Source organism: Heterodontus francisci, chromosome 2 (genome assembly GCF_036365525.1).
Source record: "Heterodontus francisci isolate sHetFra1 chromosome 2, sHetFra1.hap1, whole genome shotgun sequence".
NCBI classification, from domain to species: domain Eukaryota; kingdom Metazoa; phylum Chordata; class Chondrichthyes; order Heterodontiformes; family Heterodontidae; genus Heterodontus; species Heterodontus francisci.
Genome location: NC_090372.1, coordinates 226,537,240 through 226,551,139, shown reverse-complemented (window position 1 = coordinate 226,551,139; position 13,900 = coordinate 226,537,240). Strand labels below are relative to the sequence as shown.

Genomic DNA, 13,900 nt, shown 5'->3' with positions numbered 1-13,900 from the left:
CTATCCTAGTTGATATTGGAGAAGTTGAAATCCCCTACTATTATTACCCTATTATTTTTACACCTATCCGAGATTTGCCGACATATCTGCTCCTCTATCTCTCCCTGACTGTTTGGAGGCCTGCAGTACACGCCCAGCCAAGTGATTGCCCCCTTTTGTTTTTAAGTTCTACCCATATGGCCTCATTTGAGGAACCTTCTAAGATATCGTCCCTCCTTACTGCAGTAATTGACTCCTTGATCAACAGTGCAATGCCACCTCCTCTTTTACACCCTCCCCTGTCACACCTGAAGATTCTATATCCTGGAATATTGAGCTGCCAGTCCTGCCCCTCCCTTAACCATGTCTCTGTGATAGAAATAATATCATAATCCCATGTGATAATCAATGCTCTCAAATCATCTGCCTGACTAGTAAGACTCCTTGCATTAAGATAGATGCAATCCAGCTTTTCATTTTCACTTGTTCCTTAACAGGTCTATATTTGCTCTGCCTTTCAGACTGACTCAGTTTCTCTTCTATATTTGACTGTGCCTCACCCCCTACTGTAACTCCACTCTGTATCCCATCCCCCTGCTAAATTAGTTTAAACCCCTCCCAACAGCACAAGCAAACCTCCCAGCATGGATGTTGGTCCCGTTCCGGTTCAGGTGCAACCCGTCCAACTTATCCAGGTCCCACCTTTTCCAGAAACAGACCCAGTGATCCAGGAAACTAAAGCCCTCCCTCCTGCACCATCTCCTCAGCCACACATTCATCTGCTCTATCCTCCTATTCCTAGATTCACTAACACGTTACACAGGGAGTAATCCAGAGATTACAACCTTTGAGGTCCTGCTTTTTAATCTGCTACCTAGCTCCCTAAATTCTTGTTGCAGGACCTCATCCCTCTTTCTACCTATGTCGTTGTTACCAATGTGTATCACAACCTCTGTCTGTTCACCCTCCCCCTTCAGAATGTCCTGCAGCCGCTCTGAGACATTTTTTTATAGAGATACAGCACTGAAACAGGCCCTTCGGCCCACCGAGTCTGTGCCGACCATCAACCACCCATTTTATACTAATCCTACACTAATCCCATATTCCTTCCACATCACCACCTGTCCCTGTATTTCCCTACCACCTACCTATACTAGTGGCAATTTATAATGGCCAATTTACCTACCAACCTGCAAGTCTTTTGGCTTGTGGGAGGAAACCGGAGCACCCGGAGAAAACCCACGCAGACACTGGGAGAACTTGCAAACTCCGCACAGGCAGTACCCAGAATTGAACCCGGGTCGCTGGAGCTGTGAGGCTGCGGTGCTAACCACTGCGCCACTGTGCCGCCCTTGACTCTAGCACCAGGGAGGCAACATACCATCCTGGAGTCTCGTTTGTGCCAACAGACATGCCTATCTGCACCCCTTACGATAGAATCCCCTATTAGTATAGCTCTCCCACTCTTTTTCACCCCCTCCTGTGCAGCAGAGCCATCTGTGGTGCCATGAACTTGGCTGTTGCTGCTTTCCCCTGGGAAGCCATCCCCTCCCAACAGTATCCAAAGCAGTATATCTGTTTGAGAGAGGAATAGGCGCAGGGGACTCTGCACTACCTGGCGGTGCCTACTGCTCCTCCTGGTGGTCACCCATCTTTTTTATGCTTCGACAGCCATTACCTGCGGTGTGACCACCTCTCTAAACGTGTTATTCACGACGTCCTCAGCATCGCGGATGCTCCATAGTGAATCCACCCGAGCTTCAGCTCCGTAATGTGGGTAGTCAGTAGCTGCAGATGGATACACTTCCTGCACACATGGTCGTCAGGGATACTTGAAGCATCCCTGATTTCCCACATAGCACAGGAGGAGCATATCACGGGGCTGAGCTCTCCTGCCATGACTTACCCTTAGATTAAGCTCCTTAGTTACTCCCTTTAATTTAGAGTACTAATTATGACAAGGACCTTATTCTACTCCAAACACTACCTACTACAATCTAAATCTACCTTTACTTTTACTTTGGTTATTGACACACTGACCCTCCCCACTCACCCTCAGGGCCCAGCACACTTGCACACTGACCCTCCCCACTCTCACACTCTCTGTGCCCAAAACACTTACACTGACCCTCCCCAACCATTCACGCGCCCCCTCAGTGTTCAGCATCCTTACGCTGACCCTCCCGATGTAGTCTTCCATCCCTCAGTGCCTCCTTACCTCAGCATGGTGGAATCAGGCTGATTACCTAGTCCAGGGATAGGATCCCAAAGGGCTCCTGGCCCTTGTAGCTTATTTCCTCACTTGGCCATTCAATCAATTACTTTTAAATAAATATCATTTTCAGGATGTAGGTGTCACTGGCAGAATTGGCATTTATTGTACATAAAAACAAGAAATGCTGGAAGTACTCAGCAGGTCTGGCAGCATCTGTGGAGAGAGAAACAGTTAACGTTTCAGGTCAGTGACTTTTCATTACTTGAGCACTTTGTTGCTCATCTCTAGATGCCCTGAGGTGGTGGTGAGCCTTCCTGAACTGCTGGTAGCAGCTTGATACAACTGACTGCCCATTTCAGAGGATGGTTAATCTTCGGCCACATTGGTGTGGGACTGAAGTCGCTGCCCAGACTGGGAAGGAAGGCAGGCTTCTTCCCTGAAGGGCACTAATGAACCAGTGCATTATTGTGACAGTCCAACGGCTTCCTTGTCATTTATTTTTACTGAGACCAACTTTTCATGTCCAAATTTTTATTTTTTAAACTGAATTCAAATTCTCAAACTACGGTGGTGGAATTTCTAATTGTTTTCTCTGGATTACTATTCCAGTAACTTAACCATTGTTCTGCAGGGTTTGTCCTTTATTTTTTGTCTGGTGTTTGATATATAATGTGCTGCTGTCTCTGATTCCCACCCTGCAGCCTGTAAATCCCTCCCTATACCCCCCTCTGACCTTCCCTAGTATTAAGGAAGGCACAGTGAAATGTGACTGACACCTCATCCAAGGTGTTGTGCAGCTGCTGTGTGCTGGTGAGTTTCTTGTTTATGTGAGCCCGTTGCCAGGACTAATGTCAATGTATTGAAGTTTTTACTGCTTTTGTCTCCACAGATATCCCAGAGATTCCTGAGAGCATTAAATTCTGCAAATCTCTGGAAATAGCTGATTTCAGTGGGAACCCCCTATCCAGGTACAATGACACTGCTTAGACCCGTCTCGCCCTACTGGTAGCCCCCCCCTCCATCCCCTTCACTGTGCTTGCCCTGCCTATCTCACTGTTCACGTTTTCTGTCATGCAGGCTGCCCGATGGATTCACACAATTACGGATCCTCGCACACCTCTCACTGAATGATGTATCTCTGCAATCTCTGCCAAATGACATTGGGAAGTAAGTGAACTGCTCTGGTACTCGGGCGCTGCTGGCAAACAAATGTAAATGACAATGTGGCTGTCTGACTGAAAACCGACTGGGTGAGCCTGTTTAAACTCAGCCATGGTAGTGTTACTCTGTGACTGGGGAAAGGTTTTAGGGGGCTGTCTGATTGAACATGTTCAGCTCGAATTAGTGTCTGTTCTTTTCTAGCTTAGCAAACCTGGTGACACTGGAACTCCGAGAAAACCTGTTGAAGACACTGCCAACGTGAGTAGCTGTGACATAACTTGCTGTCCTTTTGTGTCATGCCCTTGAACCAGTCACTGCTCTTTACTCTGGTGACTGCAGTATGCAAAGCAGTCAGTGCTTCACAGCCAATGAGAGACTTTGTCAAATAGACAACTTATTTACTTCGTCAAACTCAGCAGATCATTTGTGCATAGGAAGATCCTAGAAAGAGTGAGAGAAATGCATACATCATTGTGCTTTTGATGGTTAGTTATAGGATGTGTTGGCCCGGACATTGGGAAAACTTCCTGTTTCTATATCTTACAGCCCCTTGGATGGGGGATTGTAAAGTTGTAAGAGGTTCCAGATAGAGCAAGGTGAGGTCCAGCCCCTAGCCTCCTCTCTGTCTCCTGCCCCCCCCCCCCATCGTCCTCCTCTTCCCCCTCTCCCCTGTCCCCCACGTCGTCCCCTCTCTTTCCCTGTCCTCCTCTCTCGCCCCGTCAGGTTTCAGTTTAGGCAGGCATCAAGATCGGCGCAGGCTTGGAGGGCCGAATGGCCTGTTCCAGTGCTGTACTATTCTTTGTTCTTTGTCCTCCACCCCGGTCCGCCCCTGTATGGGGTGTCTCTGTTGGTTACAAATGTTCTGTTTCTCTTGCAGGTCCCTGTCTTTCTTGGTGAAGCTGGAGGAGTTGGATCTCGGCAGTAACGAACTGGAAGTGCTGGTAATGAATCAGTTTGCTGTAGTCTGCCAGTGTCCATCTCTGTACTCAGGCCCTCTGGGAACACACACATTCCACGTTTAATACACAATCTGTATAACCATCGATCTTATTGCTGTCCTATCCTGTTGACTTCTTCTGGGGGATATCACATGCATGCTGAATAGTGGAAGCAGTATCCTAGAGACAGAACTAAGCAATCCCATAACTAATGGATTAGATCCAAGCTCTGCAATCCTGCAACATCCAGTCGTCAATGATGGTGAACAATTAAGCAAATAACTGGTGAAGGAGGCAAAGCACACATCCCCATCCGGAATGTTGGTGGAGCCGAGCGTGAGTGCAAAAAACAAGGCTGAAGCATTTGCAACAATCTTCAGCGAGAAGTGCTGAGTGGATGATCCATCTCGGCCTCTTACTGAGGCCCCCAACATCACAGGCGCCAGTCTTCAGCCAATTCGATTCACTCCATGTGATATCAAGAAACGGCTGAAGGCACTGGATACTGCAAAGGCTATGGGCCCTGACAATATTCCAGCAATAGTACTGAAGACCTGTGCTGCAGAACTAGCTGCACCCCTAGCCAAGATGTTCCAGTACAGCTACAACATAGAACATCACTGCAGGAGTTCCTCAGGGTAGCGTCCCAGGCCCGACCGTCTTCAGCTACTTCGTCAATCACCTTCCCTCCATTATAAAGCGCATGGGATTGGGGGTAGTGTATTGCGATGGATAGAAAATTGGTTGGCGGACAGGAAACAAAGAGTCGGGATAAATGGGTCTTTTTCCGAATGGCAGGCAGTGACTAGTGGGGTACCACAGGGATCGGTGCTAGGACCCCAGCTATTCACAATATATATTAATAATTGAGATGAGGGAACTAAATGTAATATCTCCAAATTTGCAAATGACACAAAACTGAGTGGGAGGGTGAGTTGTGAGGAGGATGCAGAGAGGCTTCAGGGTGATTTGGACAAGTTGAGTGAGTGGGCTAATGCATGGCAGATGCAGTATAATGTGGATAAATGTGAGGTTATCCACTTTGGTAGCAAAAACAGGAAGGCAGATCTGAACAGCTATAAACTGAGAGAGGGGAATATGCAGCGAGACCTGGGTGTTCTCGTACACCAGTTGCTGAAGGTAAACATGCAGGTGCAACAGGCGGTAAAAAAGGCAAATGGTATGTTGGCCTTCATAGCGAGAGGATTCGAGTACAGGAGCAGGGATGGCTTGCTGCAATTATACAGGGCCTTGGTGAGGCCACATCTGGAATATTGTGTGCAGTTTCAGTCTCCTTATCTGAGGAAGGATGTTCTTGCTATAGAGGGAGTGCAGCAAAGGTTTACCACACTATCCTGGGATGGTGGGACTGATGTATGAGGAGAGGTTGAGTTGGTTAGGATTATATTCGCTGGTGTTCAGAAGAGTGAGTGGGGGGGATCACATAGAAACCTATAAAATTCTCACAGGACTTGACAGGGTAGATGCAGGAAGGATGTTCCCGATGGTGGGGGAGTCCAGAAGCAGGGGTCATAGTCTAAGGATACGGGATAAACCTTTCAGGAATGAGATGAGGAGAAATTTCTTCACCCAGAGAGGGTGAGCCTGTGGAATTCACTACCACAGAAAGCAGTTGAGGCCAAAATAGTGTATGGTTTCAAGAAAGAGTTAGATATTGCTCTTGGGTCTAAAGGGATCAAAGGAGATGGGGCGAAAGCCGGAACAGGTTACTGAGTTGGATGATCAACCATGATCATAATGAATGGCGGAGCAGCCTCGAAGGGCCGAATGGCCTACTCCTGCTCCTATTTTCTATAAGGAGAACCCAAACAAATTTTTCAAATTTTATTGTCATGGCATTTTAAGAATTGTGAATTTCACAATTTCACATTTTTAAATCGTAAATTTTACATGGTGTCACAACAAGCCATGAAAATAAATCTACTTAAAACAAAAAAAAAAGATGAGGGAGGTTTCTGGTTTCAAATGACATTTATTATATACTGAAAAACTATTGTAAAAAGTGAAAGGTTACATGCTTTTATCATTGAAGTCAGTGGTGGAATGTGAGCATGGAAACTCACATGCGTTAATCTGAGACGTCATTTCCTCAGTGTGTAGCAAAAACCTTTGGTAAGTCGTCCTGTCATAGTTTATTTTCACTTGGCAAGCAACCACAGTTTTGCACATTATGTTGAATAAATAGCCACTGATTTGGGTGATCAGGTTTTTCCAATGGGATGTTGGCACTTGCAAATGCAATCAACTTTTTTTTTATTCATTCATGGGATGTGGGCGACGATGGCCAGGCCAACATTTATTGCCCATCCCTAATTGCCCTTGAGAAGGTGGTGGTGAGCTGCCTTCTTGAACCGCTGCAGTCCATTTGGGGTAGGTAGACCCACAGTTCTGTTTGGAAGGGAGTTCCAGGATTTTGACCCAGTGATAGTGAAGGGACGGCGATATAGTTCCAAGTCAGGATGGTGTGTGACTTGGAGGGGAACTTGCAGGTGGTGATGTTCCCATGTATTTGCTGCCCTTGTCCTTCTAGGTGGTAGAGGTCGCGGGTTTGGAAGGTGCTGTCTAAGGAGCCTTGGTGCATTGCTGCAGTGCATCTTGTAGATCATACACACTGCTGCCACTGTGCGTCGGTGGTGGAGGGTGTGAATGTTTGTAGATGGGGTGCCAATCAAGCGGCTGCTTTGTCCTGGATGGTGTCGAGCTTCTTGTGTTGTTGGAGCTGCACCCATCCAGGCAAGTGGAGAGTATTCCATCACACTCCTGACTTGTGCCTTGTAGATGGTGGACAGGCTTTGGGGAGTCAGGAGGTGAGTTACTCGCCTCGGGATTCCTAGCCTCTGACCTGCTCTTGTAGCCACAGTATTTATATGGCTACTCCAGTTCAGTTTCTGGTCAATGGTAGCCCCTAGGATGTTGATAATGGGGGATTCAGCGATGGTAATGCTGTTGAATGTCAAAGGGAGATGGTTAGATTCTCTGTTGTTGGAGATGGTCATTGCCTGGCACTTGTGTGGCGCAAATGTTACTTGCCACTTATCAGCCGAAGCCTGGATATGGTCCAGGTCTTGCTGCATTTCTACACTGACGATTTTCTGAACTCTCTGTCAACTTCTTAAAAAGAGATGATATTGTTGCTTGTATTTTTTGCGTGTTCCTTTTCCGGCAGTGCGGTTATCAGATGCTCTCTTTCTGCTGCAGTGGTTTTCGGACAGTAAGTAGCGCTGAACCGCTACCTGATGAGCCTGCCATGTGTGACCCAACAAAACATTGCAGCTTATACAAAACAGTATTCTACCATTGGCACGCAGAATTTTGCTTCCAAGTTCTTTCACTCGATGTGCTGCAGTAATGGTCATGGTTGTTGTTGATTTGCTCTTTCTGGCATTCTCACTTGTCTGCTAATACTTGAGACTGCTTATCTCAAAACTGCACAGGAAGCCCTCTCTCATCTATCAATCAGCGAGTTGAGCCTTGTGTTGATCATTAAAACGTGGTGTTCGCAACATGCCCAGCAATCAGCGAGGTGAGACTTGTGTCACTGAATTAAAGGTGCGAAGTTTGCAAAATGGCCGATTTCACGGCGAACCTGTTATTTCACGGTCCGTGATGCATTTTTCATGGCCGTGAATTTGGTAAGGCCCTAACCATTAGGTCGGAAGTGGGGATGCTCGCTGATTGCACAGTCCCATTCATGACTCCTCAGATACTTTTTCTTAATTCTTTGATGGGACTTGGGCATCGCTGGCAAGGCCTCCATTTGTTACCCATCCCTAATTGCCCTTGACAACTGAGTGACTTGCTTGGCCACTTCAGAAGGTATTTAAGGGTCAACCACATTGCTGTGCATCTGGAGTCACATGTAGGCCAGGCCAGGTAAAGACAGCAGATTTCCTTCCCTAAAGGACATTGATGAACCAGATGGGATTTTACAACAGTCGATGATAGTTTCAGGGCACCATTACTGAGACTAGCTGTCAATTCCAGATTGTTATTAATTAATTGCATTTAAATTCCCCCCGCAGCCATTTTTTGTATTCGTTCCTGGGATGTGGGTGTCGCTGGCTAGGCCAGCATTTATTGCCCATCCCTAATTGCTCTTGAGAAGGTGACAGCTGCCTGCTGGAACCGCTGTGGTACATGTGGGGTAGGTAGACCTACAGTGTTGTTAGGAAGGGAGTTCCAGGATTTTAACCCAGTGACAGTGAAGGAATGGCAATATAGTTCCAAGTCAGGATGGTGTGTGGCTTGGAGGGGAATTTGCAGGTGGTGGTGTTCCCATGAATCTGCAGACGTTGTCCTTCTAGGTGGTAGAGGCCATGGGTTTGGAAGGAGCCTTGGTGCGTTGCTGCAGTGCATTCTTGTAGATGGTACACATTGCTGCCACTGTGCATCGGTGGTGCAGGGAGTGAATGTTTGTGGATGTGATGCCGGGCACTGAAAAGAAGCTGTCTATTTCTCAGCAGAGAAAATCTACATTGAGCTCAGACTGTGTTTGCCAAAGGAGGAATAAATCCCTGAAAAAGAACAATTTGCATTATTGGAGGTAGTAAAATTCCGTTTTACTTCGAAACACGAAGAAGTCCGCTACAGAAGTAACTCTCTATTGCCTAGTTGTGTTTGCTGGAATTCCCAGTAAAATTTTTACCAAAAGACAGCCGATTTTAAAATCCAAGTAGACCTCTTGCTGTGCTTCTCGTTGAAAGAACTGTGTGGCTCCTGCTGCAACTGAGGTACTTTGAATGCCTATCTGTTAAAAACTGTTTCGTCGAATTTGCCTAGGGATTTCAAGTGGCATCTGATTACTTTACTCTGGGATACCTCATCAACTGGGAATGTAACTTACCAGGACTAACAACCCAGCTACTTCTTTTATTCTGAAGAAACACTGTTTTATAAAACGGTTAACCATTGTTAGTTTTTGAATCTGTGTGCGCGAGCATGGGGGGCTTAGGATGAATAAGAAATTATAAGGCCTTTAGATGTAAATTTATCTTAATAGTGTTAAGATTTAGTTTTTTAATAAACAGTTAATTTGTTCTTGTCTAAAGATATCTGGTTTTGGGTATTTTATTCTGGGAGTTAAAGTCCTATCAACATCCTAGGGGCTACCATTGACCAGAAACTGAACTGGAGTAGCCATATAAATACCGTGGCTACAACAGCAGGTCAGAGGCTGGGAATCCTGCGGCGGGTAACTCACTTCCTGACTCCCCAAAGCCTGTCCACCATCTCCAAGGCACAAGTCAGGAGTGTGATGGAATAGAGGTCATGGGTTTGGAAGATGGTGTCGAAGGAGCCTTGGTGCGTTGCTGCAGTACATCTTGTAGATGGTACACACTGCTGCCACTGTGCAACGGTGATGGAGGACGTGAATGTTTGTGAATGGGGTGCCAATCAAGCGGGCTGCTTTGTCCTGGATGGTGTCGAGCTTCTTAAGTGTTGTTGGAGCTGCACCCATCCAGGCAAGTGGAGAGTATTCCATCACATTCCTGACTTGCACCTTGTAGATGATAGACAGGCTTTGGGAAATCTGGAGGTGAGTTACTCGCCTCAGGATTCCCAGCCTCTGACCTGCTCTTGTAGCCACAGTATTTATATGGCTATTGCAGTTTAGTTTCTGGTTAATGATGACCCCCAGGATGTTGATAGTGGGAGATACAGCGATGGTAATGCCGTTGAATGTCAAGGGGAGATTCTCTCTTGTTGGAGATGGTCATTGCCTGGTACTTGTGTGGCATGAATGTTAGTTGCCACATATCAGCCCAAGCCTGGATGTTGTCCAGATCTTGCTGAATTTCTACATGGACTGCTTCAGTATCTGAGGAGTCGCGAATGGTGTTAATGTTGTGCAATCATCAGCGAACGTCCCCATTTTTGACCTTATGATTGAAGGAAGGTCATTGATGAAGCAGCTGAAGATGGTTGGGTCTAGGACACTACCCTGAGGAACTCCTGCAGTGATGTCCTGGAGCTTAGATGATTGACCTCCAACAACCACAACCATCTTCCTTTGCGCTAGGTATGACTCCAGCCAGCAAAGGATTTTCCCCCTGATTCCCATTCACCTCAGTTTTGCTCGGGCTTCTTGATGCCATAGTCAGTCAAATGCTGCCTTGATGTCAAGGGCAGTCACTCTCACCTCACCTCTTGAGTTCAGCTCTTTTGTCCATGTTTGAACCAAGGCTGTAATGAGGTCAGGAGCTGAGTGGCCCTGGCGGAACCCACACTGAGCGTCACTGAGCAGGTTGTTGCTAAGCAAATGCCGCTTGATGGCACTGTTGATGACACCTTCCATCACTTTACTGATGATTGAGAGTAGACTGATGGGGCAGTAATTAGCTGGGTTGGACTTGTCCTGCTTTTTGTGTACAGGACATACCTGGGCAATTTTCCACATTGCCTGGTAGATGCCAGTGTTGTAGCTGTACTGGAACAGCTTGGCTAAGGGCCCGGCAAGTTCTGGAGCACAGGTCTTCAGTACTATTGCTGGAATGTAGTCAAGGCCCATAGCCTTTGCAGTATCCAGTGCCGTTAGTCGTTTCTCGATAGAGCACAGAGTGAATCGAATTGGCTGAAGACTGGCATCTGTGATGCTGGGGACTTCAGGAGGAGGCTGAGATGGATCATCCACTCGGCACTTCTGCCTGAAGATTGTTGCAAATGCTTCAGCCTTATCTTTCGCACTTATGTGCTGGGCTCCCCCATCATTGAGGATGAGGATATTTGTGGAGCCACCACCTTCAGTTAGTTGTTTAATTGTCCGCCACCATTCACGACTGGATGTGGCAGGACTGCAAAGTTTAGATCTGATCCATTGGTAATGAGATCGCTTAGCTCTGTCTATCGCATGCTGCTTACACTGTTTGGCATGAAAGTAGTCCTGTGTTGTAGCTTCACCAGGTTGACTCCTCATTTTGAGGTATGCCTGGTGCTGCTCCTGGCATGTCCTCCTGCACTCTTCATTGAACCAGGGTTGTTCTCCTGGCTTGATGGTAATGGTAGAATGGGGGATATGCCGGGCCATGAGATTACAGATTGTGGTTGAGTACAATTCTGCTGCTGCTGATGGCCCACAGCGCCTCATGGATGCCCAGATTTGCATTGCTAGATCTGTTTGAAGTCTGTCCCATATAGCACGGTGATAGTGCCACACAACATGACGGAGGGTATCCTCAATGTGAAGGCGGGACTTTGTCTCCACGAGGACTGTATGGTGGTCACTCTTACCAATACTGTCATGGACAGATGCATCTGCGGCAGGCAGATTGGTGAGGGCAAAGTTAAGTAGGTTTTTCCCTCTTGGTTCCCTCACCACCTTCTGCATACCCAGTCCAGCAGCTATGTCCTTTAGGACTTGTCCAGCTCGGTCAGTGGTTTTGCTACCGAGCCACTCTTGGTGATGGACATTGAAGTCCCCCACCCAGAGTATATTCTGTGCCCTTGTCACCCTCAGTGTTTCCTCCAAATACTGTTCAACATGGAGGAATACTGATTCATCAGCTGAGGGAGGGTGGTAGGTGGTAATAAGCAGGAGGTTGCCTTGCCCATGTTTGACCTGATGCCATGAGACCTCATGGGGTCCGGAGTCGATGTTGAGGACTCCCAGGGCAACTCCCTCCCTCCTGACTATACCACTGTGCTGCCACCTCTGCTAGGTCTGTCCTGCTGGTGAGACAAGACATACCCGGGGATGGTGATGGCAGTTCTGAGACATTGTAAGTTATGAATCCATGAGTATATGTCGGGCAGTTGCTTGATTAGTCTGTGGGACAGCTTTCCCAACTTTGGCACAAACCCCCCGATGTTAGTGAGGAGGACTTTGCAGGGTCAACAGGGCTGGGTTTGCTGTTGTCGTTTCCAGTGCCTAGGTCGATGCCGGATGGTCTGTCTGGTTTCATTCTTTATTGACTTTGTGGTGGTTGGATACAACTGAGTGGCTTGCTCGGCCACTTCAGAGGGCATGTAAGAGTCAACCACATTGCTGTGGGTCTGGAGGCCAGACCAGGTAAGGACAGCAGATTTCCTTCCCTAAAGGACATTAGTGAACCAGATGAGTTTTTACAACAATTGACAATGGTTTCATGGCCATCATTAGACTAGCTTTTTAAATTCCTGTTTTTTTTTATGAATTTAATTCAAATTCTATCTTCTGCCTTGGTGGGATTTGAACTCATGTCCCCAGAGCATTTGCCTGGGCTTCTGAATTACTAGTTCAGCGACATTACCACTATGCCAGCATCTCCCTCCTACCCCCACCTTCCCCTCTCAGCAGTCCATGCCCACATGCAGCAAGACTTGAAAAACATTGAGGCTTGGGTTGCTAAGTGGCAAGTAACTTTTGCGCCACACAAGTGCCAAGCAATGACCATCTCCAACAAGAGACAATCTTCCCATCTCCCCTTGACATTCAATGGCATTACGATCGCTGAATCCCCCACTATCAACATTCTAGGAGCGACCATTGACCAGAAACTGAACTGTAGTGGCCACATAAATACCGTGGATACAACAGCAGGTCAGAGGCTAGGAATCCTGCGGCAAACAACTCACCTCCTGACTACCCAAAGCCTGTCCACCACCTACAGGACACAAGTCAGGAGTGTGATGGAATACTCTCCACTTGCCTGGATGGGTGCAGCTCCATCGATACTCGAGGTGTTCGACAGCATTCTGGAGAAAGCAACCTACTTGATTGGCACCCCATTCACCATCTTAAGCATTCACTTCCTCCACCACTGGTGCACAGTGGCAGCAGTGTGTACCATCTATAAGGTGCACTGCAGCAACGTGCCAAGTCTCCTTCGACAGCACCTTGCAAACCTGTGACCTCTACCATCTAGAAGAACAAGGACAGCAGGCACATGAGAACACCACCACCTCCAAGTTCCCATCCAAGTAATGCACCATGCTGACTTGGAACTATATTGCCGATCCAAGGGACTAGGGAGAATATGGAGTTGAAGGGAATTAGTATTAGTAAGAAGCTTGTGTTGGAGAAATTAATGGGGCTGAAGGTTGATAAGTCCCCGAGACCTGATATTCTATATCCCAGAGTGTTAAAAGAGGTAGCTTGGGGATAGTGTCATAGTTGTAGAGTTACACAGCACAGAAACAGGCCCTTCGGCCATCTATTCTAATCCCATTTTCCAGCACTTGGCCCGTAACCTTGTATGCTGTGGTGTTTCAAGTGCTTATCTAAATACTTCTTAAATGTTGTGAGGGTTCATAGAACATAGAACATTACAGCGCAGTACAGGCCCTTCAGCCCTCGATGTTGCGCCGACCTGTGAAACCATCTGACCGACAGGTTCCTGCCTCTACCACCCTTCAGGCAGTGTGTTCCAGATTCCGACCACCCTCTGGGTGAAAAATGTTTTCCTCAAATCCCCTCTAAACCTCCTGCCCCTTACCCTAAATCTATGCCCCCTGGTTATTGTCACCTTCGCTAATGGAAAAAGTTTCTTCCTACCTAACCTATTAATGCCCCTCATAATTTTGTATACCTCACTCATGTCCCCCCCTCAGACTTCTCTGCTCTAAGGAAAACAACCCTAGCCTATCCAGTCTCTCTTCATAGCTGAAATGC

The 13,900-nt window shown here is 47.2% G+C and overlaps 1 protein-coding gene across 1 annotated transcript in view; it reads left to right on the top strand.

Annotated features, from left to right (window-relative positions):
* Positions 1–13,900, top strand: part of scrib (scribble planar cell polarity protein) — a 542,315-nt gene that overhangs the window by 13,390 nt on the left and 515,025 nt on the right. Inside the window, exons 3-6 of the mRNA XM_068016616.1 lie at positions 3,084–3,162; positions 3,272–3,361; positions 3,557–3,613; positions 4,233–4,296. Coding sequence (XP_067872717.1) covers positions 3,084–3,162; positions 3,272–3,361; positions 3,557–3,613; positions 4,233–4,296 — 290 coding nt within the window. The remainder of the gene's footprint in view (positions 1–3,083; positions 3,163–3,271; positions 3,362–3,556; positions 3,614–4,232; positions 4,297–13,900) is intronic.